Source organism: Myxocyprinus asiaticus, chromosome 20, assembly GCF_019703515.2.
Source record: "Myxocyprinus asiaticus isolate MX2 ecotype Aquarium Trade chromosome 20, UBuf_Myxa_2, whole genome shotgun sequence".
In the NCBI taxonomy this organism is placed as follows: domain Eukaryota; kingdom Metazoa; phylum Chordata; class Actinopteri; order Cypriniformes; family Catostomidae; genus Myxocyprinus; species Myxocyprinus asiaticus.
The window spans coordinates 45,662,405-45,687,867 of record NC_059363.1 but is presented as its reverse complement, the minus strand read 5'-3'; the positions used below and the strand labels follow the sequence as shown (position 1 = coordinate 45,687,867).

General features: G+C 36.4%; 1 protein-coding gene across 1 annotated transcript; it reads right to left on the bottom strand.

Annotated features, from left to right (window-relative positions):
- Positions 1 to 543: 543 nt before the first annotated feature.
- On the bottom strand, positions 544 to 22,251 carry LOC127410949 (prospero homeobox protein 1-like). Its single transcript, XM_051646236.1, has 5 exons — positions 22,201 to 22,251; positions 18,362 to 19,926; positions 16,155 to 16,262; positions 6,618 to 6,812; positions 544 to 1,534 (listed from the first exon to the last, which is right to left on the bottom strand). The coding sequence occupies exons 2-5, from the start codon at positions 19,856 to 19,858 to the stop codon at positions 1,367 to 1,369; spliced, it is 1,968 nt and encodes a 655-aa protein (XP_051502196.1). The 5' UTR covers positions 19,859 to 19,926; positions 22,201 to 22,251; the 3' UTR covers positions 544 to 1,366.
- Positions 22,252 to 25,463: the final 3,212 nt, after the last annotated feature.

Here is a 25,463-nt window from a genome sequence, read left to right as displayed (position 1 = left end):
GTCATCAGGTAGCCAATCAGCTTGCATCTCTCTCTTTGTCTAACATTTAATTTGCTCAGTTTGCTGACAAATCTACTTCACTGCAGCATGCTGTGAGAGTTTTTTTTTTCTGAAACCCTCCTCCACCCCAGCTTTACCTGTCTAGATCTGCTACATGGGGATTGTTTGTATGTTCGATGCAGCATATCTTGTGTTTTTCTAATTGTACAGCAGCAGCATGTCCACATTGCTTCACTCAGTATGTCTGTGTGTTTTCTAGCAGCATAGCAGATCTAGTCCACCAAGACTAATTTCCAATCATTATGTCATTCACACATCAACGTGCTAAATCATTCTGAGAGTTGTCATGGCTAAACTACTCTTATGCTTATCCTTTTATATTCTGTGAAAAAAAAAAACATACAGGTTAGGACTTGAAGAGGAGTAAATAATGACCAGATTGTCATTCCTAGGTGAACAAGTCTATTTGAACCTTCAAAAACATAATAAACTGTTGACCTAAAATATGAATCTTTTATTATTAAAAGCGAAACCACTCAGATGATGATGTACAGAAATATGCAAACTAATTCACATGATAAATTAGCATATCTTGGCAAGATTTCAGGGAAATGCCAACACAAAAAAAAAAAAAAAGAAAAAAAAAGAAATCCATAGCCTAGTTTTAAGATTTACGCATTTCAATTTCATAACAAAATTCCATCAAATCGAACTGTGTAATGTTTAACAAAATTAAGCCGATAAAACATAAAATATTTAGTTTTTTATTTCATTTCACTAAAGATTACTCTTTTTAATTTTGATTAAATTTTGTAAGGAAATTGAAATGCATAAATCTTCAAATATTTTTTTGTGTGAATGCTTCTACTGTACATGCAACAATATATTTTCATCTGTCCTTTTACTGCAATACTCTCATTTACTCTTATTATACAGCTAAATGACACTTATTTACACTTTTGTAGAATAGTAATTATTACAGATGTTCCATGATACCTCCACAGAGACAACTTAACAGACAATAAATCCACCAGAAGCATTTAAACTAAAGACACACAACAACTTTTTCTACAGTGCCGTATAAAAGCAGAGTATATTCCAATAAAAGCAAAAAAAACAGACTAACATTATTTCCCAAGCCTATTCCACAGACAATATGAAACTATCTGCTTGCTTGTATTTCAGTCGACTGAGGACATTGAAAACCCAAACATGTTTTCCTAAATGTTGAAATTGTCTTGGAGCACAATATTTGAAGTTATTTAAGATAGACTTTTCTTGTACAAAATGCAACAGAAATTATTAATACTCATAAATTAATGGCAGGTGGCCACACAGAAAATGTCCTGTAGGTGGTGCTCTCTTTCTACAGGTATGAAGGTGACTTGAAATCCTCAGGTACGTCACTGTCTAATTTGCAGATAACCTTGTAGATGGCTTTTTTCCAGGAGGGGTCGGAGTCTTTGGCCAGTGAAATGGCGCTGTAGAACTCCTGCAGTGTGATTTCAGCAACCTCCAGGAATCTGTCTGGAACCTGATGAAAAACAGAGACAAACAGTCGTTATACACAGTAGCATCGCAAACAGACCTTAAATGATTGTAGTAATATTCAGTGGTGCTTTCTATTTACAGGATAGATTGAGACTGAATGAATTTTTGTGGTGATGAATAGTCACATGACATTTATAGTTCTGGTGATTGGCTTAAAAAAAAAATCAGGCCAAGTGCAAAGGCAGCCGAGTAACTGCCTTTGAGATGAATCGGAATGCTAACGGGATAGAGAACTCCAGGTATTATTGATCTCTTTGGATATTCCTCACACAGTCTGGTTCTGCCATTTGTTCAAAACCCCTAACAATAAGTATTTAACTTCTGCTATTAATTCATACCGAAGCGTTTAACATACAGACTCCATTCCAACTTTTCTGTAGATCATTTCAGTCTAAAGGCATCTCAATGGGAATCCACGTGATCGTGAATTTTGTGTGATGGACTTCTGGTGGCAAATCATTTCCCCCTGCGGATTTCGCCTGGAGTTCAAGTTTGGTAAACTTTGACAGGCGGATTAGAATTTTCACTACACTGAATTTTCACAATGCATGAGGATATCAGTTTAACGGCGACTTTCTTTTTAACTCCACTCTCACAGAGAGTGCAGCATTAAAAAGAGTTTTTTGCTGGTTTCACACGCGTACAATGTCCACCCATGCCTTCGGCACCTGTGGAATTTCACAGAGCAAAGGTAAATGTGACCGCACCCTTAGGTGATTTATCTAGTTTGACTTTTTTAGAAATTTTACATACATTTTTTTTTACCTCCTGAGCTAAATAGTAAGGTTTTTTTTATCCTGTGCCGGTCAGGCCAGTAGTTCAGAATTTACTGGCACCACTACAAATAATTTTTTTTTAATAAATGTTATTTGTAGCTAGGGCTGGGTAAAAATAAAAAATTTCCAATCGTGGCCTTTATTTAAACTATCCCGATAATGATTCATTAAAGGAATATTCCGGGTTCAATACAAGTTAAGCTCAATCAGCAGCATTTGTGACAATGTTGATAACCAGAAAAATTATTTCGACTCATTCCTCCTGTTCCTTAAAAAAGCAAATATCTGTGTTCAGTGAGACACTTACAATGGAAGTCAATGGAGCCAATTGTTTTACTGTGATTAAATCACTTATTAACCGCATCTGTGGAAAGTTATAGACAATATACAACTTCATTACCATGACGATGTAATGTCAACAAACCCTAAAACAACTGTAAAAATGACAATTAAAACAACTTTACAGCTCAAATAATACACGAGTTTCAACAGAAGAATTAATGTAAGTGCTTTTATAAAATTATAATCTTCACATTTCTGCCTTTAAACCTCCAAAAATGTACCCCATTGACTTCCATTGTAAGTGTCTCACTGAACACAGATTTGTGCTTTTTTTGTTTTTAAAGAAAAGTGTAAATTAATTTTTGTGGTAATCATCAACATTATGTCACAAATGCTGTCGACTGAACCCGGAACATTCCTTTAAACCCCAAGATCAATTGCCCCCCCCATCCTACCCTAGTCTGAACAAGAAACAAGCTCTTGCCCACCCTAAAAATCAAAATGCCCCCCCAAAGTTCGCATCCTAGTACTAGTCCAAGACTATTCTTGCGATTTTGACAAAACCTCACATCTGTGTTAGCTAGCTAGATAGTGTTACATAAGTGATACGTTTAAATCGGTAGGATTCGCAACAACAATGATCAAAGCATACCAGAAATTCAAATGATTAAATTTGTAAGGCATAAAAACACATTTTCAAGATCATCCAATGTAAGATTTAGTGATCAGACAGTTCCGTCAGCTGACTCGAAGCTCTCTCACACTGGCCCTGGAGCAACCCTTATTATTGAGCGCGGACTTCCCTTTGACTTGCACTGTTAGAATTCTCCAAATGTAAAGGCTAAGGCAACTCATCAGGTCTAAGGGAGTGCTGGGCCCCTCAAGATTTTCCTTGTGCCTCTCTGAAACTTCTGATGCCCACCAGACCAACGCCCCAACACAAAGAGGACCAACCCAAGCGAAATGATCAAGGAGGAGTATCTTGGTCCAACGAAGAGAAAAGATGACATTCTAATACTCCCCCTGGGGCAACTTCAGGAGTGATTCCTGTATTCCGTACATACATGGAGCGATAATTTAGGGGATTCACGCAGTTAAATGCGGTTCGGTCTTGCACAACTTTGCAGTGTGTTCGTGGCCTTTGTCTAAATCAATACATTTGCTTCCAGCCTTTGATGTTATAATAACACACAGATGAAGGGCAGTAAAAGGCAAGTGTGTTCACGCATGCTTACGAACTCTTAGTACCCACAGAACTCTGAATCAACACAGTGGAATCCATGATGTTTTTGTACCATCTTCAATGTTCTTCTTTGCTCTTTGTTCACTGTGGCAATAAACCAAATACAGTGTCAGAATCATTAGATGCCCGCTCTGGATGGACGCTTTGATTTTTTGCAGCGTGTCGCTTGAAACTTAACTGCTCGGAAAATGCACGAAAGCACTCATTCCCATCGCAGGATTTCACGCCGTGCTTCACAGAAACATGTGGTTTCTGTGGGAAGAAGGTGGATCTATCCGGCAGCATTATTTCCCCGAGAGTGGCTTCGCTTGCCATTGACTGCTTCTCCAGACACAAAAGGGAGACCCTGGGAATGGAATGTCTTGGTGCTGAGGTAAAGACAACTGTCTCCGCTCGTTCCCATTGGCCGTCCGTTCGCTCTGGGGATTTCTGGCTTCTTTCGCATAAGTAGCAATACAAACGGCGGTCAGGCGTGCTCAGTGCATAATCTCAAGTTGGTTTTTGCAGATTCTGCGGCTTCCTCTTACCACAGTTTGATGCGGCAGCAGCAACCCTGGCCACTGGGATAACGGCACAGATATAGATGAGGCGTGACCCACAGGTCAGGATGAGGACACGCATCATACACAGCCAACGAATCCACATAGCTCTCATAGTCGGGCCGATGTGCATATATAAACAGGATGTTCCTGAACTCAAACAAATAATTTAATAGTCTCACTTGGAATCTGTGACGTCAAATCTGAATTTCAGTTTTCAGCAATACACACATTTCTAAATATCATTCGCCCCATGCTTGTTCATTCATGAAATATTTTCTCTAATTTGATGATGCATTCAACTACCAATAAGAGTGTAGTGTTGGGAAAGTCCCACTCTGTTCTTCCCGAAATTGGGGGAGGGGTGAAGTTTGTGCAGCTAGTCTGTTCGCAGGTTAATTTGTGGACAAATAGTACCCGAGAGTTGAACAGCGTGGGAATGAACCATACAGTTGCTCAAATAATATACTTTTAAAACATTCCTGAGAGTCCTGGCCCTTACAAAAAATCTAGAATTGCCGCAAACTTGCCACAGATTTGCCACTAATTATTTTCACACGCAAATGAGCTTATTATTTGCCACAAATGTTTGGCTAGAAGTTTGCAGCTCTTTACCGGTATTGGTGAATCTGCGGCAAACCTTTGGTAAATGAAGAGTTTGCTGCAAAGCTCATTTGTATGTGAAATGTAATGAGTGGCGAATTTGTGAAGTTTGTGGAAACTCTAGATTTTTTGTAAGGGGTGTGCTTCAATGCAACGTTACAATATTTCCACATGCTTAAATCCATTACACTGTATTCCACATATTTTTGCCCAAAATCAGTGTAGAAAATGCAAAAAAAAAGAACAAAATATTTACCTTAGCTAACATCACACATGAAGTGAAGGTGATTTTAAGTAGTTCAACTGCAGTCAAAATAGTTATCTACACTACACTCCCCTAGTGAAAAAGTAATATACAAAATTGTATTTAAAACATTTATTTCATTAAAAAAAAGTATACTACAAATACATTAACATATTTATGTACTAATTAAAAGTACCATGTAATTGCACTTATTTCGTGCTTTCTTCAAATGCACACAGAGCAACTTTGATCACTACAGATGAAGTGGTAAAGTGGTATAGCTTTTACAAATACAATTAGGGGAAGTATAAATTAAGTTAAAATATAGTGTACTTTAAGAAAGTACACTGGTTAGGTGCTCGTATCCATCTTGTGATTCTACAACTTATCTGAAGTGTTAAATGCATCTGTCAAAATAATGTTCAAGCACAAATATTATGTATCTATTAAATCAGTCTTTTGTTGTGTGTGTCTGCATTCAGCAACATTGCACAAGTACAGATTGCCCTGTGTTTTATTCCATTTTTAAAGTAGTTGCATTTGATATTGTGTGACTTGAAGAGGTAAGGGTTAAATTAATTTCCTCATCCCCTGTAATAGGGTACAAAGCAATATTTGTTCTGTAACCTACTCTGTCTAATGCTGCTTGTCTGCTCAATCTTGTCTTACTTTGAATTAAGACAAATTTCCCTCTTGAAAGAAGAATAAACACAAAACCAACAGAGAATCTACAACTGTTAATTTGCTTGTTAACAATGTGCAATCTGCATATGGTCATTCTACAACTATCACGCAAGTCATATCATGTAAGTTATAACTATCTACATAAACATCCTATATGTTACAACTAGATAGGATTATATTCCTTTCCAGGAATAAACTGTAACATCTGTTGTTGTTTCAGTTTGGGGACTTGCTATTGGCTGTTGTGTTTGCATAATTAATGAGGTAGGTCTGTGTAGGTTTTGGGGACTGTTTGGGGGTTTTATGAACTAACATTTAAAAGTAATTGGGGTTGTAGTTATGTTTCGAGTTCAGCTTAATGTTAAATATGTCATTTAAAAGTGAAAATGAATAAAAACATTGTCGAATAAAGTGTGTTTATGTATATTCTTTTTTCACTAGGGGATCTACTCACAATTTAATATATTGTCCATCTTTTATACAGTCAAAATACCTTTTTGGAAAAGAACTTGTCAACACAACAAGCTACAAACGGATTAGCTCATTAGTGGAAAGGCTAAACTAACAGTTGAACTACTGTAATGTTACAGAGAAATGTTCATAGTGTTGCTTTTTAAAGTCACTCCTCAACATGCATGTATTGATCAATACCTCCCATAATGATCATAATGTAACATACGCAAAGGTGTACACACCTGGAAGTCGTTGGCTTTGTTGTAGTGCATGTTGAGTGAGCGGAACAGCTCGGACTCTCTGCCGACAGAGATGTCTTTCACATCATTCACACCGTCTAGGATGGCCTGACGAGCAAACTTCTCCATCTGGATGTAGTAGAACTCTCTGAAGTTACTAAACCACTTGATCAGCTGAGACGTGATGCAGCGATTGAACTAGAACACATTTCAAATATAGAAAATAGGAGTTCCAGGAAGCTTGTAAAAAAAAATCAATAAAAAAATTAAAACATCATCCATAAGTTCAATAAAACAAATTTAAAAAAAATAAATAAATAAATAAATAAATAAATAAATAAAACAAAATTGACCGTTTCTGCTCATTAGTGGAAATTACAATTCCACCTGCATGGCAGATGCTAAAACAAGTGAAATCCCCTAGACTTATACTGAAGGAGGAACCCACGGCATATCTAGATACCAGAACATCAGAGAGACTTGAGGGTGGACTCTTTTGACTTGAACCAGTCAGAAGCCACCTAGCAACTATGCGTAACACCCTAGCAACCACATAGCAACACCCTAGCATCATGGCAGTGAGTTTTGGATGGGCAAGTACAGTTGCAATCGAAATTATTCAACCCCCTCAAGACAGTAAGGATTTACAAAGGTAAGCTTTTCTGATGACCCAGAATTTTTCAACTTTACATCTATATCAGCTGAGTGACACATTCAAAGTCATAGTGTGAATATATAACCTAATATTTCTAAACAGCAGGATTTTTTATAAATACAGCCATGTCATAATTATTCAACCCCTATTGCATGTAGCTGTTTCTTAAATATGTAAGGCTACACAAGTAATTGTTTTAAAACTAAATTAAGTCTTCAATCTGAAATGGCACTTAAGTTTTAAAATTTAAGTTTAGCATTGTAAGCAAAAATGTATTTCTATGCAAAATATGCAATTAAAAATAAGCTGTCTCAAAAGCTAATAGAGGAGATTATTTCATTACACATGAAAGGTCATGGCTAAAAGTACATTTCCAAGGCACTTCAATTTCCAATAGACAAAGTTGGCAGCACCATTCATACATTTTTTAAATATGGTACAACAGCAACCTTCTTGGGGTGTGGAAGAAAGCAAAACTTCACCAAGGGAAATGTTGACTTGAATATTCAAGAAGTAATTAGGAAAGACCAGTGGAGTCCTGGAAGAAGGTTTTATAGACGTATGACACTAAAGTGAAATGAGTTTTAGACCCATGGGTCAGCAGTACATCTGGAGTAAGATGACAAGGTGATGACAAGAACGACACCATCCCCACCATCAAGCATGGAGGTGGGTCAGTCCTGTTATGGGGGTGTTTTGCAGCTGCAGGAAACGGCTATCCTGACTATGTGACTGACACCATAGATTTTTTCAGGTATCAGGCCATTTTGGCATGAAAAATGTGATGCCTTCAGTGTGTAAATTGAAGCTCGTTGATCACTGGACTTTCCAGCAAGACAATAACACCAAGGATACATCCAAGTTGTCCAAAATCTGGTTCAGGAATTGGTCGTGGAATGTCCTTAAATGGCCCTTTCAGTCCATCATTAAAATCCCATTGCAAACCCTTGTTTGGGATTTCAAGGAAGCAGTGGCAGCAGAGAAACCAAAGAATGTCAATGAGCTGGAAGCTTTTGCTCATGAGAAATGTGTAAAAATTCTAATAGAGAGGTGTCTGAAGTCTGAGAACACTTAACTGAAACATTTATTTGCTGTTATTAATGATAAAGGATGCTCCGCAAATGATTGACTTTGGGGGTTTAATATTTTTGACATGAAATTTGTGGAGAGAATTAGTTATTTTTTATTTTAAAATGTGGGTAAATTGAACTCTTTGTTCTCAAAATCACTCAAATGTGTATTAAAAACTTACTTTGACTGTTTACTGAGGTTTTAGTTGATGTGTTTTAATTCACATCACCAGAATGTATTGCTGGTCAGGGGGTTGAATAATTTCGATTGCAACTGTATGTGATGATACTGATCCACTGGTTAGTGTGGTTGGCTGTGAGTGTTATATCGTACGAGACCGGGAGGGAGACACTGCCCCGCCTCTAGAACCGTCCCTGCACATAGCACGTTTTTAAATTTTGCTCCGAAATACTGTATCTTGATCATTGAACCTTCCTGTCCTGCTGCAGTAGGGCATAACATGGCAACTGGGCCCCCCTGACCCCTGGAGATCAGTAAGGAGAGTCCTGGCCAACCTCCTGCTTGTCCCAGGCCAACCCTCCTATGGGAAGTCATGGCACATAAAGGCTGGACTAATCCCAGTGTCTGACTCCATTCCGATCAAGCAAACTCACTGAAAAAGAAGCTTCCTTTTGACCTCTCGATCCGTGGTTTCTCACAGTCCGCAGAAGAAGTTCAGCCCTTCAGGCATTGTTTTAGCACTCTGTTTTCCTCTCTGTTAACGGATGAGCAGTTATAATAACAGAACTGATGTGAAGACAGAGTTTCAGCTGCTGTTTGAATAGCTGTGATTGTGTGTGCAAGACATCAGGTGGGAACGACGAGTCATGATTACAGCTGATTAAACACTATGCAATTGCCGAATAATAGTTTTAGTGTCAAATGTTACTGATGTTAAAATACTTTCTCCTATCCCAGCTTAATATGCAGAGACAACTATAAGACAGGTGTAGGTTGGCTTTGTGGCACTTTCAAAAGGGTGCTCCATTTGTTTGAGCATCCTGACAAAGCAACATTGACTCAACCATTGGTGTGAGTTTGGGGTGGGACCAGTCAGTTTTTTCTAAACAATGGCAGATGGGGGAATGGTTGGTAAACCTGGTAAAACAGTCAATGGCTGAGTTCAGCATGACATATACCCACACTACTCTTAATACATCTGCCCAGATATGGTAGAAATATGGTAGTACGTAATTCTGAACTTAGACAATATATTTGCAATTCCGTTTCGTGATGGTGGTGTAGAAATTACACACTTCAAATTTATAAGGCAAACATAGGGCCAAATTACTCATTAAATAAATATTTAAACAAATCATTAAATTCACCTTACTAAATACTTTGTACAAGTTACCAATTAAAACATTGACGATCACTTAATTTTAACCCATATAGAAAATGTAAAGGAAAAGTCCGCCAAAATAATGTTCAGTTGGAAAATGCACAACATGCTGTTGATGTGTGAAATGCGCTTCTGACCAATCCTGTCTTAGCAACTGTTAGCAAAACCCAGCGCCATTACTCTGACTCGTGTTTGCTCTTTTCCAATGAGAGCCTATGGGAGTAAAGTGTGTTTGAGTACTTTTAAGCGGGATTTTATCAAAATAAAAAAAATTAAAACACGTTGTTTACGGGTCATTTGTAATAGTGACACGAGTTACCCAGAGAGGACACACGCAGAGTTTTTCTATCTTTTTTTAAATAATCTTTAAATAAATCTGGAGAAGAGCATGTTATGGATTAAACTGTGTCAGTCCTCATTCCCAAATGAACATATAACATCTGCAACGACACCTACATTTGCTCCAAGATAAATGAAAGCTAATAACTGAACGTTAATTCATGTATGTATTGATTCATGTATTGAACAGTTCACTGCATCAAAATGAATGTGTTATGTGACATTATAAACAGCTCTATTCCCTTATGCTAATGTTATTAGATGTGTAATCAGTATTAAATTATGTTTTTCTCTTTTCTCTGATTCACAGTCTCCACAGTTTTTAATCAAATGACTGTGTAATTTAACAATTTCTTAGATAAAAAACTTCAGATGAATATGCATTAATGTCACTCTTCATACCAGCCCATGTAAAATATTATCCATTCCGTTTATGAGAATATTTTGTCAAAAACCGTGTCGTTCACAGCAGTCTCCCATTCATTCCAGTGGGGAGTTCTGCAGAGCTTGTCAGAGCGAGCAACAGTAACTAAGGGGGGTGGAGCTTAGCGAAGGGTCAATTGGATGTTCAACTGAAGGTGACACCCTGAAAAGATGATGTCCAGAACTACATGAAAATGGATACAAAATAGTGCTAAAATGAAATACAAGGGATATTTATTGTTTTATTTAATGATTAATTTAGTTATTTTATATATATTTCTAACTATTTCATTATGTATTTAATGATTTCTTTAAATATCTATTATATATTTAATATATATTAATTTGGTCCTTCATAGATCATTGGCATAATAACATCAACAAAATCCAAAACTAGATTTTCACATTTTCAGAGGAAAATTTTTGTGGTACATTTGCAATCGAAATTATTCAACCCCCTGACCAGCAATACATTCTGGTGATGTGAATTAAAACACATCAACTAAAACCTCAGTAAACAGTCAAAGTAAGTTTTAATACACATTTGAGTGATTTTGAGAACAAAGAGTTCAATTTACCCAAATTTTAAAATAAAAAATAACTAATTCTCTCCACAAATGTCATGTCAAAAATATTCAACCCCCAAAGTCAATCATTTGCGGAGCATCCTTTATCATTAATAACAGCAAATACATGTTTCAGGTAAGTGTTCTCAGGCTTCGGACACCTCTCTATTAGAATTTTTACACATTTCTCATGAGCAAAAGCTTCCAGCTCATTGACATTCTTTGGTTTCTGTGCTGCCACTGTCTCCTTGAAATCCCAGTGCAATGGGATTTTAATGATGGACTGAAAGGGCCATTTAAGGACATTCCACGACCAATTCCTGAACCAGATTTTGGACAACTTGGATGTATCCTTGGTTTTATTGTCTTGCTGGAAAGTCCAGTGATCAGCAAGCTTCAATTTACACACTGAAGGCATCACATTTTTCATGCCAAAATGGCCTGATACCTGAAAGAATCCATGCGTCAGTCACATAGTCAGGATAGCCGTTTCCTGCAGCCGCAAAACACCCCCATAACAGGACTGACCCACCTCCACGCTTGACTGTGGGGATGGTGTCGTTCTTGTCATCACCTTGTCATCTTACTCCAGATGTACTGCTGACCCATGGGTCTAAAACTCATTTTCAGTTTAGTGTCATACGTCTATAAAACCTTCTTCCAGGACTCCACTGGTCTTTCCTAATTACTTCTTGAATATTCAAGTCAACATTTCCCTTGGTGAAGTTTTGCTTTCTTCCACACCCCAAGAAGGTTGCTATTTTAAAAGGTTGCATATTTAAAAAATGTATGAATGGTGCTGCCAACTTTGTCTATTGGAAATTGAAGTACCTTGGAAATGTACTTTTAGCCATGACCTTTCATGTGTAATGAAATAATCTCCTCTATTAGCTTTTGAGACAGCTTATTTTTAATTGCATTTTTTCATAGAAATACATTTTTGCTTACAATGCTAAACTTAAATTTTAAAACTTAAGTGCCATTTCAGATTGAAGACTTAATTTAGTTTTAAAACAATTACTTGTGTAGCCTTACATATTTAAGAAACAGCTACATGCAATAGGGGTTGAATAATTATGACATGGCTGTATTTATAAAAAATCCTGCTGTTTAGAAATATTAGGTTATATATTCACACTATGACTTTGAATGTGTCACTCAGCTGATATAGATGTAAAGTTGAAAAATTCTGGGTCATCAGAAAAGCTTACCTTTGTAAATCCTTACTGTCTTGAGGGGGTTGAATAATTTCGATTGCAACTGTAACATCAGTAATGTTGCTCTGGTTATTCTTAAAAATGCCAAGTGTGTCATCAAAATGATTGCCTACTTTTACCTCCCAGAGCTGTGTGACACGCTTTCGCTCCGATGACATAAGGCCACATAACAGCGCACTGATCACATTATTTTAATCTATTCAGTGTCATGCAAAAGCAGTTCTCCAATAAAATATTCATTCACATTTTTTTTATCAGAATATCTGCTGGTTTGCACATTTAATGGGTTACATAAAATATAAAACTGAAAACTACATATTTTTTCTTTCATTTATTCAACTAAAAAGTATTATGAATATGCTGTTTTTTTATTATTTTTTTCTAAAAAGCTTTTTAATGCATTTACTGAGAAATGGGAAAATGTGTCTTTATATTCAACCCTGTTATGCTGTGACATTTCCCCCTTTAAAAATAACGATTTGATCTTTCTGACATCATATGACATCATTAAAGTCTTTCTGATGACATGTCTCAAACAGAGGTGAGTTTCACTGACAGTCAGTATTACACTTGTATTGGCCTCGTCAAGCAAATTAATTCAACTCTGTTTTTGTGACAAAATCAATAATATATATTTTTTTCTTGCCACAAATAATAAAAATATTGACTTTGGAACATTTGCAATGTAACAGGATTGCTACAATATGCAGATACCCAAAGGGTGATTAATAATTCTGTTTTCAATTATTATGTGTGACTTATTACAAAGCACACCAAAACTGATTGAACCTTGTATAAGTGTACAGTCAGCTAGTCATTATCACAAAATAAAAGCCGACAGGGTGGTCAGGATGCAGTTTATTTGTGATAATGACCGACCTATTTGTTCTGCTTACAGTATTACATGGCTACTTACCAAATAAATATTTAAATGGATATGAAATATTGATTTGAGTTGAAATTACTTTATCATATGAGGAGAAAGAGATTGCAGAGATTCCACCTCTGGTTTGCGTCGGAGTTCTGCTGGTGTTCATTTTGCGGAACTGACCATCTGACTCATTATTCAGCTTATTACACGACTACTTGTCAATAAATAAATGGATATGAAATATGGATCTGAGTTCAAACTTACTTACAGAGACCGCAGAGTGACAGGAGAAGTAGGAAAGCTGACTCGCAATACCCAAATGAGTAGCAATAAATGGCACAATTGACAAATCATAATCAAGTATTACAAAGAGCTGTGTAATATTGTGCAATATAGAGCTATATATAACAACACTTTAGGGTTAGAGTTATGGTAAATAAAGGCATTTAGGTTAAGGGTAAAAATCTAAAGGAATATTCTGGGTTCAATATAAGTTAAGCTAAATCAACAGCATTTTTGGCATAATGTTGATTAATTTAAATTCGTCCCTCCTTTTCTTTAAAAAAAAAAAAAAAGAAGAAATCTGTGTTCCAGTGAGGCGCTTACAATGGAAGTGAATGGGGACAATTTCTGAAGGGTTTAAACACAGAAATGTAAAGCTTATAATTTTATAAAAGCAATAACATTCATTCTTCTGTTAAAATTTGTGTATTATTAAGCTGTAAAGTTGTTTAAATCACTGTTTTAGGGTTTACGGCGTTATGTCGTCATGGCAACAAAGTTGTAAAATTGGATAACATTACACAGATGCAGTTAGTAAGTATTTTTATTGGACTAAAATCATGTAAACACCTTAGACTTTACACTACACTTTTGAATCAGTGTGTATTTTCATGTTTACGGATTGACCCCATTGACTTCCATTGTAAGTGTCTCACTGTAACACAGATTGTTGCTTTTTTCAAAGCAACAGTAAAAATATTTTTGTGGTTAAATGCTGTTAAGATTAACTTGTATTGAATTTTCTTTTAACATTAACTGTGTAAGGTCTTAATTTGTATAGGAATTAATATGAGTAATCAATTTAGCGGTGGAGATTGAACAGATAGACTTTATTCACACTAGCGGCATCTTTGATTTTTAATGGGAATGAAAACGAGGCTGTGAGGGATAGACTTACAGTCTCTTCAATGGGCTGTGCTGCAGTTCAAAGTGTTTTTGGATCATTCCGTGGACAAAACATTGATAAAATATCTGTCCAAGAATATTCAGTAGACAAAGAACTCCAGACAACATGAGTTGTGGGAAATCAGATGTGATCTTGGAGCTTTATACAGCGTTATACCGTTCGTGCCATTGAGGAGACTGTAAGTCTATCCCTCACAACCTCGTTATCATTCCCATTAAAAATCAAACATGCCGCTAGCGTGAATAAGGTCAAGCCGCACAAGCTTATGGCAGTTGTGTTGATTCATCATCACAACACTTGTGCCTCAGGACGCAACACACACACACACTCACACACACACACACACACACACACACTCTTACACACACACACTCTCACACACTCACACACACAAACACTAACACACTCACACACTCACACACACACACATACCCACACTCACACACTCTCTCACACACACACACACACACACACTCTCTCACACACACACACACACACACACACACACGCACTCACACACACACACAGACACACACACTCACACACACTCTCTCACACACACAGAGCTATACTCGCGCCTCAGCACTCTCTCACACACACACACACACACTCACACACACTCTCACACACACACAGAGCTATACTCGCGCCTCAGCACTCTCTCACACACACACACACACACACACACTCACACACACTCTCACACACACACAGAGCTATACTCGCGCCTCAGCACTCTTCTATTGTTGTGTGGTGAAAGCTTGCGAGCTGAAGGGTTAACGCTCAATAGAGGAGGTGCTTCTCTTTTTGTCTCCTTTCGCTGACTTGAGAAATGCTTCTATTAACTTTGTCAAAGTTAAACCAGCGATTCAGGAACCGTCAAGCCCGACATTCAGGAATATTTGCACATCCACTTGCTCAAGCATCTATTTTTGTGGTAATATTTTGGGCTTGTTTGCCGAAGCAATTGCAAGCTCTTTTCTGGATTAAAATAACTAGTCTATTATGATATAAAGTGCATTCTAGAGCAAAACTGTGAACATAACTTGTTATTCATTCATTAATCCTCCTAGAATATATATAATGCATTTACTTTTAAGCTATATGAAACATAACAGGGGACACCGAGGCTAGTTGTCACATGGAGAAGTTGTCACAAGGGCTATATTTCATTAACTATTAGGTTTTGAGTAAAAAGTTCAAATCCAAAAATAATAATAATGAGTGGAGAGTGGTTTTTATTTTGGTTTTAAACACCTGTTTTAAAACATTATTCAATTATTATTTATTTATTTATTTTTTGTCCAGGCTGAAATCTAATATCACATTTTTGTAATAGCTGCTGGGTAAACAAATGAATGGAATAAAACCATGTTGGCATACATTAACACAATGAATGTAGATTTTAACTAAAATCTTAAACTGAATTTTTCATAAATACCAAATTGTCAATGCACTTTATACAGTATGTTGTCATTTTCTAATTTAATAACTACAATTTCTGTATGACAAAACAATGGTTTGATTATTTTTGTATGGCACTTTTTACATTTTTGTTCTTTCATTGATCAGTTAGTGCTTTTTTTTCTTTCATTTTGCAGAAAAGACTGTAGGCTTTTTAATGGCAGGTTCCAATGTGACAACTTACCCCTTAGGGTAACTTTTTTTTTCTGACCAAAAATAGTGAAAGTGTTGGATAGTTTTTTTTTTTTGTTTTTTTGTTTTTTGTAGTCAACACTTTAGAGGTTGTGCCTATACAGAAACTGACTTTCAAAAATAAACCCCAAAATAAAATTCAATAAATGTAAACAGTCGCAATATTGACCAATATTTTGGCCGAACAGACAAATGAGTAAAAGTGACATACCTTAACATCAGGGAAAAAGTTCTTGAGTAAATTTGAGCTGGGGTAACGCGTGTAGAAGAATATCAGTTTGGCTTTCTTCAGATGGTTTGGGGTCAAACCCTCCTGAATGTGAAGAATGTTAAGGCATCAAAAATAACATTTTCTGGTCATGTGGTGATCAATGTGATCTTAACTCCAACATCTGAATTAACTTTAAATTAAAAATTCAGTTGGACAAAAAACAAATATTCCATTCCTAAATGAATGCATTTTTTGAGTATAAAAGAAAATGAATGAAACATAAACGCAGCATGAATTGTTCTCCAAACAAAACAAAAAAACACTGATATCTTCTATTCATTGGTCTAAATAAATTCCATTTGGACAGCTCTGTACTGACCAGGGAGTCGATTACCACACGACAGCATGTGCTAGCGAGAAAACAAGCTCAACACTCAGATAAAGACTTCAATTAGAGACCTGCAGTCTGAGCTGTTTGTCTCTTATCTGCCGATAGTAATTGCTTTGTTGTGAAACACTGTGTGTTAATATAATATAGAAATAAAATTTTCTCAAGGAGGATGTAAGGTGTCCGCTTACGTCCTGTTACATTCGAGCAGCACTTAAAAATAGTGAAATCATGCATACTTTGAGGAATTCAACATAGGACCTCATACTGTATGCTTCCTTGTGAGGTCGCAAACAACATTAGAAAACTGCAATAAAAGATTTATAAGCTGAAAGAAGGAAACACGTTGGTTCTGAAGTAGAAACATAAGAACTTAGAGATGCTGCTAATATTTAACCTTCGTTTCTAATAAAAGAATCACTGATCTGACAAAATAAACTTCCAGGCACATTATATAAATATAATGATGTTTAAAAGCAACTGCAATATCGGTCCATACGACACGCCGGCCATTGATGATGGTGTATAATGATAGCTGAGAGCTTGCTTTCCACAAACAACCAAAAGTGACCTCTCTCATCCAGTCCAATCACATTGAGAGTGCAGAAACATATTCTGCACCTTTTCAAGTCAGATGAAAAAAAAAAATCAGAGAATTTCCAGAAGAGAAACTGTTGCTTTTTCTGCCTTTGAAAATTGGCTTTTGTTCCTAACAATTCTTATCAAAGCCTTGTATTCCTTTTTATTTGTCTTTTCCTGGACTTAAAGTCATTACTGAGCCCAGATTAAAGAAGATGCTACAATTTTCTTTGGGGTTACAGAGATCAAAGCAAAAATTCTCCTTGAAGTCTGCGTTAGTGGAACTGCACACCGCTGCAATCAATTCAACGATTGTTCACCGAGCATGAGAGCTGGTCATTTGTTCAGCAATATCTGAATGTTAACTACTAGATATTAAATAAAGGCAGTCAACTAAACAAACAAGGGGATTTTCAAAAGCAGCTCAAGCTAAACAAAAACCAAAATCCTTAGAAATCATTTAAAAGTAGATTGTCTTCTTGTGACTTTTAAAACATGAAATGTATTTCTTTCTGATTGCATTCAAAGGACACTCGTATTAGTTGTGCATCTGCATGCATGCAATAAAAATCTTCTGAATTAAATCATATGCATGTGAAAGAAAGATCATGAGTGGGATCTCTTTAATATCTCAATTGTTTTTCCTAGACAGCCATGAGATCACATGCATCTCCTCTAGAGTTTCAGAAGAGATCTTTACAATGTCTTAAACTGTGCTAATGTTAATGCTCTATCGAGTTTTAAATCTACAAAACCAACATCCGTACCCTGAACCTAAACCTAACCGATGAAGCAACCACGTCATTTTGTCGTGCTTCTACGACACTTTTGCCTTTCGTGTCAACTCGCGTTCTCTTCAGGACTTGCAATGCAAGTGCAACATTCTATCAGTTCTATCAGTCATTGTTGTTGTAGCACCTCTAGTGTTTGTTTCACTAGGAAACTGCTGCGATATGTAAAATAAGCCAAGCAAATATCCTTTTGCAAATGTAGTTCTAATAACGTGATTCCATGAGAACAGCTCTATACTCTTGCTGCATGTGAACAATTGTCTCATTCGTGTTAAGCTTTATTTACCCTAATGAATTTAGGAAGTGTGTAGCCTGACAATAATGTACTTTTATTTCTTTAAATTTAGTGGGATAAGATATAAGAGAGATGTAATATTTTGTAATTACTTTTTATGTTTATTTTCTGTTACACAAATAACCTGCTGCGGCCAAAGCATTATAAAGGATATATTGAGTGACATGAAGGAGCTTCTCTCTGCCATGCTCTGCAGATCTCCACACTCCATCTTGACATGCGGGAGGCACAGCGCGTCCACTGCGACTAGTCCAGGAGGTGCTGGGCAATGGTGCTGACCCAGATGCCCAGAAGTCACCTTGGACCTCATGCTGACGCTTCCCCAAGAGTGCTCCATGGACTCCGGAGATGACCTCTCCAAGGACGGAGGCAGACAAGGCAGTCCGGAGAAGGTAGAATGAGGTCCATATTTCAGAAGGTGCTCAAGGATCTGGCTGTCGTGGAGAGAAGTGTTGTAGCACAACTGGAAGGGAGTCTGGTGGAGTGGGTAGGGTCTCTTTACGCCCTGATTGACTGAGTTTAACTGGCTTAGGGAAGGTTTATGAACCACCAGGGATAGAGCTTCGGTCTGGTGTTCTGGGCTGTTGACGGGCGTGCTCTCGAAGCGGTCCGCAGACCCGGATTTGACAATTTCGTCAGAGTCTGACTGCTCCAGAGGGGAATCTTGCTGGGTTTGCTTCTCAGATTCAGAGTACTCTGGACTCTGGCAAGGCTGCAGCCCAGATGATTGGTTTAGTAGAGTCATCGAGAGCTTTCTGAAGACCTGGTCAATGCTTTCACTCATGGTCCTGGTCAGCTCACATTTAAGAGTCTCCTGAAGGTTTTTCAGGTTGTTCACCGACCTATCTGATGTGAAATTGTTGTTCAGATGGTCTCTGTATCTGCTGCCAAGACATTTGTCAAACTTAAGCTGTGGTTCTTGGTTATCTTGTTCCGATCTCCCATATTCCCTGTCCTCATTCTCAGAGTAATTTTGGTCATACACATGAAAGATCTTTTCCTGAAGTTGATGCAAGAGACGCTGCATGCTTTGGAGCTGCTCTTTCAGTTTGTGACACTCTTCGTCTTTGCTTGTCTTGCCTCTGGTGATGGGTTGCACATTGGACTGATTGGGTTCCTGGTGTTGGGGAAGCCTCTGTTTGCGTTTGTTCTCCTTCAGAAATTTTCTTCGACACCGCATGGCTTCACATTCATTTTCTTCTCTGTGCGATCTGGAATTGGGCGAGCCCGCCATGCCCCGTATGATGTTCTCAACCCGGGCGCGTTTGGCTTGGAGGTGCTTGTTCAATGGCCGCTCAACGTCCGCGCTTAAGGTTTGACTCCCAGGTGACAGATCCTCCATGCTATCATGGAAAGACATACTTCTCTGGTTCTCTTGAGCGAAATCGGCCATGTTGGATACAGAGTCGACCACGCTACCCCCAGACACATTAGCCGAGGGCATGTAAAGGAGGTTGTTGTCTAGGGAAGTCAGTTTATTGTGAATAGTTTTACGCAGGAGGTGAGATATGATGGAGCCGTTGTGGTAAGAAGTGAGGGGCTCGTCATACATGCTTCTGTGGAAATAGGGGAGCAGGTGATCGGCTTTGTTGCCATCCATGCAGCTCTCGCCTGGCTTGTGCATGCTTTGTTCAGGCGGACTCAAATTCATGTTCTCACAGGCTGCAGTTGCCGATTCCGTATGCAATAACGAGCCTTAGAAACTGGTGATCTATAATACTATGAAATATATAAGGAAAAGAATTACGGTAACTCTGTACATAAAGGTCTCATATATGCCACAAACTGCTGTCATTTTTCCTATTACAAAAGCAAACATTATAACATCTGATACATCAATGTGGCCAAGGTGGATTCTGAACAAACAAGAGAGGTGATATTTAATGTTATTAAACATGTATGATTTAGATCTGGTTTTAAAGAATTGTGATTGTTCTGTTTGTTCTATAAAATATTAATATTTAAAGAACTATTAAAGTTTTTGAGCTTCTTTTTTATCTATTATCATTCATCTACAAACAGACGAGTAATATAAGATTTCATAGAAGGAGAAATATGCAAAATAATACATAAAATTCTAAATAACACATAACACATTATTGTTTTGTTTTACAATGCCACCGTTAAATTTAATGTGCATTTTATAATTAGTGAAAATTTAAACCCACAGTTCCTTCTATTGGTATTTATACACAGATCATTCAAATTCTCTATACAATGTCAATTTTACATAGAATTAAAAACTATTAGGCTACAATGGAAAATCTCTACAGTACATAATTACATAAACACTTTATACAGGTGCAATCGAAATTATTCAACCCCCTGACCAGCAATACATTCTGGTGATGTGAATTAAAACACATCAACTAAAACCTCAGTAAACAGTCAAAGTAAGTTTTTAATACACATTTGAGTGATTTTGAGAACAAAGAGTTCAATTTACCCACATTTTAAAATAAAAAATAACTAATTCTCTCCACAAATTTCATGTCAAAAATATTCAACCCCCAAAGTCAATCATTTGTGGAGCATCCTTTATCATTAATAACAGCAAATACATGTTTCAGGTAAGTGTTCTCAGTCTTCGGACACCTCTCTATTAGAATTTTTACACATTTCTCATGAGCAAAAGCTTCCAGCTCATTGACATTCTTTGGTTTCTGTGCTGCCACTGCTTCCTTGAAATCCCAACAAAGGTTTGCAATGGGATTTTAATGATGGACTGAAAGGGCCATTTAAGGACATTCCACGACTTATCCCTGAACCAGATTTTGGACAACTTGGATGTATCCTTGGTGTTATTGTCTTGCTGGAAAGTCCAGTGATCACCGAGCTTCAATTTACACACTGAAGGCATCACATTTTTCATGCCAAAATGGCCTGATACCTGAAAGAATCCATGCGTCAGTCACATAGTCAGGATAGCCGTTTCCTGCAGCCGCAAAACACCCCCATAACAGGACTGACCCACCTCCACGCTTGACTGTGGGGATGGTGTCGTTCTTGTCATCACCTTGTCATCTTACTCCAGATGTACTGCTGACCCATGGGTCTAAAACTCATTTTCAGTTTAGTGTCATACGTCTATAAAACCTTCTTCCAGGACTCCACTGGTCTTTCCTAATTACTTCTTGAATATTCAAGTCAACATTTCCCTTGGTGAAGTTTTGCTTTCTTCCACACCCCAAGAAGGTTGCTGTTGTACCATATTTAAAAAATGTATGAATGGTGCTGCCAACTTTGTCTATTGGAAATTGAAGTACCTTGGAAATGTACTTTTAGCCATGACCTTTCATGTGTAATGAAATAATCTCCTCTATTAGCTTTTGAGACAGCTTATTTTTAATTGCATTTTTTGCATAGAAATACATTTTTGCTTACAATGCTAAACTTAAATTTTAAAACTTAAGTGCCATTTCAGATTGAAGACTTAATTTAGTTTTAAAACAATTACTTGTGTAGCCTTACATATTTAAGAAACAGCTACATGCAAAAGGGGTTGAATAATTATGACATGGCTGTATTTATAAAAAATCCTGCTGTTTAGAAATATTAGGTTATATATTCACACTATGACTTTGAATGTGTCACTCAACTGATATAGATGTAAAGTTGAAAAATTCTGGGTCATCAGAAAAGCTTACCTTTGTAAATCCTTACTGTCTTGGGGGGGTTGAATAATTTCGATTGCAACTCTACATACATACACAAATTGCAAAGAGTAAAAAAGACTCTTTGCCACTTTGCATACATGTAATATTAATATATATATTAATATATGCATGAAACATGCGGCACATACTTGTATCACAAATATTTAAGTATGTATATGTGTGCATGCCTACATGTTTATATTTGTAGGTATTTAAAATGAACATTACAGCACTCAAATAGCAAAGTATGAGTTTTCAGTCAAGAAGTAAAAGTAAGGGCAATATAAAAGCATGCATTCCTATATGAGAAACTGATGAGAAGAGAGAGCGCGCTTACCTGTTGCTCTGGAGACGCGTGACTGACAGTGTGTGCTCGGCTGGCTCTGTCTCTCTCTCTCTCTCTCTCTCTCTCTCTCTCTCTCTCTCTCTCTCTCTCTCTCTCTCTCTCTCTCTCTGGTGGGTGTGGCCAGGCCCGCCCCTCGATCGACAAACCAGCCAATGAGAAACTGGGAACAGCCTAATGGCATAAGTAAACAGTTGCAATAACTGATGCAGCAAGTATAAAGGTCCCATGTTACACATAAAGTGGAATGCAAAAGTCGACAATTGGAAAAAGTTAATTTAATACAAATAAATTTATCATAAGTGCTATTATCAGCAAAAGAATAAAAGGTTAAAAAATGTGCATGAATTTCAGAATTTCTTCCCTTTGTGCTTCAATGACAGCATGCATTCGAGCTGGAATGAACTCCTATATATTACAATAAATACACAAAAATTTGAGATTACAGTCTAAACAATTTACGCAATATGTGTCATATTGTAAGCTGCTTACAGTAACAGTTCAGTAACTACTGCACATGAAGGACTATTGTACAACGCACAAAATCTATTTTTCAATTTCGGGCACTTTCTATGGAGGGCCAAATTATTCCAAATTAAACAATTAAATAATTATTTAAATAAATTATTTAAATAAAATTTCATTGTTTAAAAATATATATATAATTATTAAATTAATCATTAAATCACTAAATAAATCAACAAATGTCACTTGTATTTCATTTTGGCATTATCTTTAAGTTGATTTCTCATTCATGCATGAGCTTCATGTCTTTTCATTTTCAGGGTTATGGGAGGCCCCAGGGTACCAGCTCTCAAAAAAATAGACTTATTAAGTATTTAGAAATAATGTAATATATATATATATATATATATATATATATATATATATATATATAAATTCATATCATTCTACTCCTGTGCACTATTTACCACTTTTTTAAAGCCTTAAAGGAAATCATATAGCCCTCTTTTATTATGATTCAAAGTTAAATATCAATAAATGACGTCTTAAGGTGTATATACAGTACACATACACCAAGAAGTATGACCATTTGACAATTAAGCGTCATATGACAGTTATTCGTCATAATTGTGACAAGTCCTAATACAGACAAATTGTTAATTATTTGTACTGTATGTCAATTAAGTAATTAATCATCAGCCAAATTTCATAATTGTGAGAGCCCTGCTAGGACAACTCAAAATAAAATAGATAACACTGAAAGCACATGCTTTTACAGTACATAAACTACAGCACAATCTGATTTTTGCATCCCATTGTCTATTTAAAAAAAATGAATACAAATTTACGGAACATTTTGTAACTCCTTTTTTTTTTTTTTTTTTTTTTTTTTTATTTCTTTCTTGATGCACCACTACTCCAGCATTTTTTACCCGTTTAGTATATTTACTATATATTTTACTCTGTGCAAGAGATAGCTGATCTACTCTTTTTTATTATTATTATTGATTTATTTTTATGCAGAACACTTAAGGGAGGGTTCTTAGAGGACTTTTGTTTAAAATAATCACAGCAAAATCACAAAGCAGGGTCATCATACGTGCTCATATTTAAGCATGTCTGCACTTGGCTTCCTTTCATACATGAGTGTCAGACATGAAAGGAAGCCAAGTACAGACATGCTAAAATACATAACTGGTTGTAATATATGATTTAACGATTTAAAATATATATTTTATTCATTAGAATGAGGGCCGTTTCTAGTTAAAAGAGGTAAAACCGGCCGCTTAGAGCTCACTAAGCAACAGGGGCCCCCGCAAAGCAAGGTAGTTTTTATTTTTATTTGTACATAGTTACAATATATTTATTTATAGTCATTTATTGTTAATTTGTATAATTGTTTATTTTTAATTTATTGTTAACTTTTTGTTAATTTATTTTTTGCGTTTTGTGTAATTAATAGTAAGGTTTCGCTTGGGGCCCCCATGAAGATTTCGGTCTTTCCCCATTCAAGTAGATAGGAACTGCACGTGCATGCCACTTGTATACACATAAAAATAACTGCCCTGCCAGCCCGAGAGCATTTCAAAGATGGCTGCAAGTGTGGAATGACTTGCTAAAAAGATTTTGATGTCACTCAGCAACAGTAGTCGTCACTTTTCAAAGTAGGACGTCCTCTTCAATAGTGACATTCTGTCAATAGAAATAAACCTTGTGTAAATTGTCAGCTTTACACTAAGATAAAATGCTATTTCTAGCCATTTTACATGCATGTTACCAGACACTATCATATTTATTTATCAAGAAAATTCACGTTAGATCATAATTTATTTTTTTCTAGTAAGACCTTTGATATTAGGGCAAAAATCGTATTCTTGATAATAATTTTTTATTGTTTTCCTGTAAAAATATCTAAAAATCCTTAAAACAAGATCAATTTGATTTATCTTGTTTTAGAAACAACACTGCATAAGATATTTAGGTTTTTCAGAGAATGTATTTTTAACATGTGTGTTTTGTCTTACTGTACTGGCAGAGTTTTTATAGTCAAAACAAGTGAAAAAATCAACCAGTGCTGAAGAAATAATCCAAAGTATTTAGAATACATTACTGACCTTGAGTAATCTAATGAAATACGTTACAAATTACATTTTACAGCATGTATTCTGTAATCTGTAGTGGAATACATTTAAAAAGTAACCCTCCCAACCCTGTTAACCAAGTGGACAAAAGTGTCAGAGAAGAGCATGCTTGAGATAAAATATGAGACAAAGCAAAGAAAAATCAAGAGAAATATCACTTTTTATTACCTATCATTTCCAATCAAGCTGTAATTTTGACAAATGATGCAAAAAGTGTAAAAAATATTATTTAATTGTGTGTATTTAGTATACATAAAATGTTAGGTATGAAATTACACTTAGCAAGACAAGAGTCAGCTATTTTATTTAAAAAACGAAAAAATTTCCATTACAGAATTCTGTTAAACACTATACAGAATTTGAGATGTGCTGGAAATGAATTTCCATGACTTGAATGACATAAATCTCCTGTGACGCACACGCTGATGGACACTGTTAGTAGACAAATTAAATAAACGTGAGTGTGAATAATGTTCAACGAGACTTTGTTGAAGAAACACCCTATTATGTTTTCTGAACAATGTGCATAGGCTTAGATTCATTTGATACTAAAAATTCACCACAAAAGTGACAATTGATTTGCTGCATGGTACAATCCATTGGCGCCTCTCTTTCTGACTCATTATGGTCCGCCCCGCGCAGTTTCCGGTG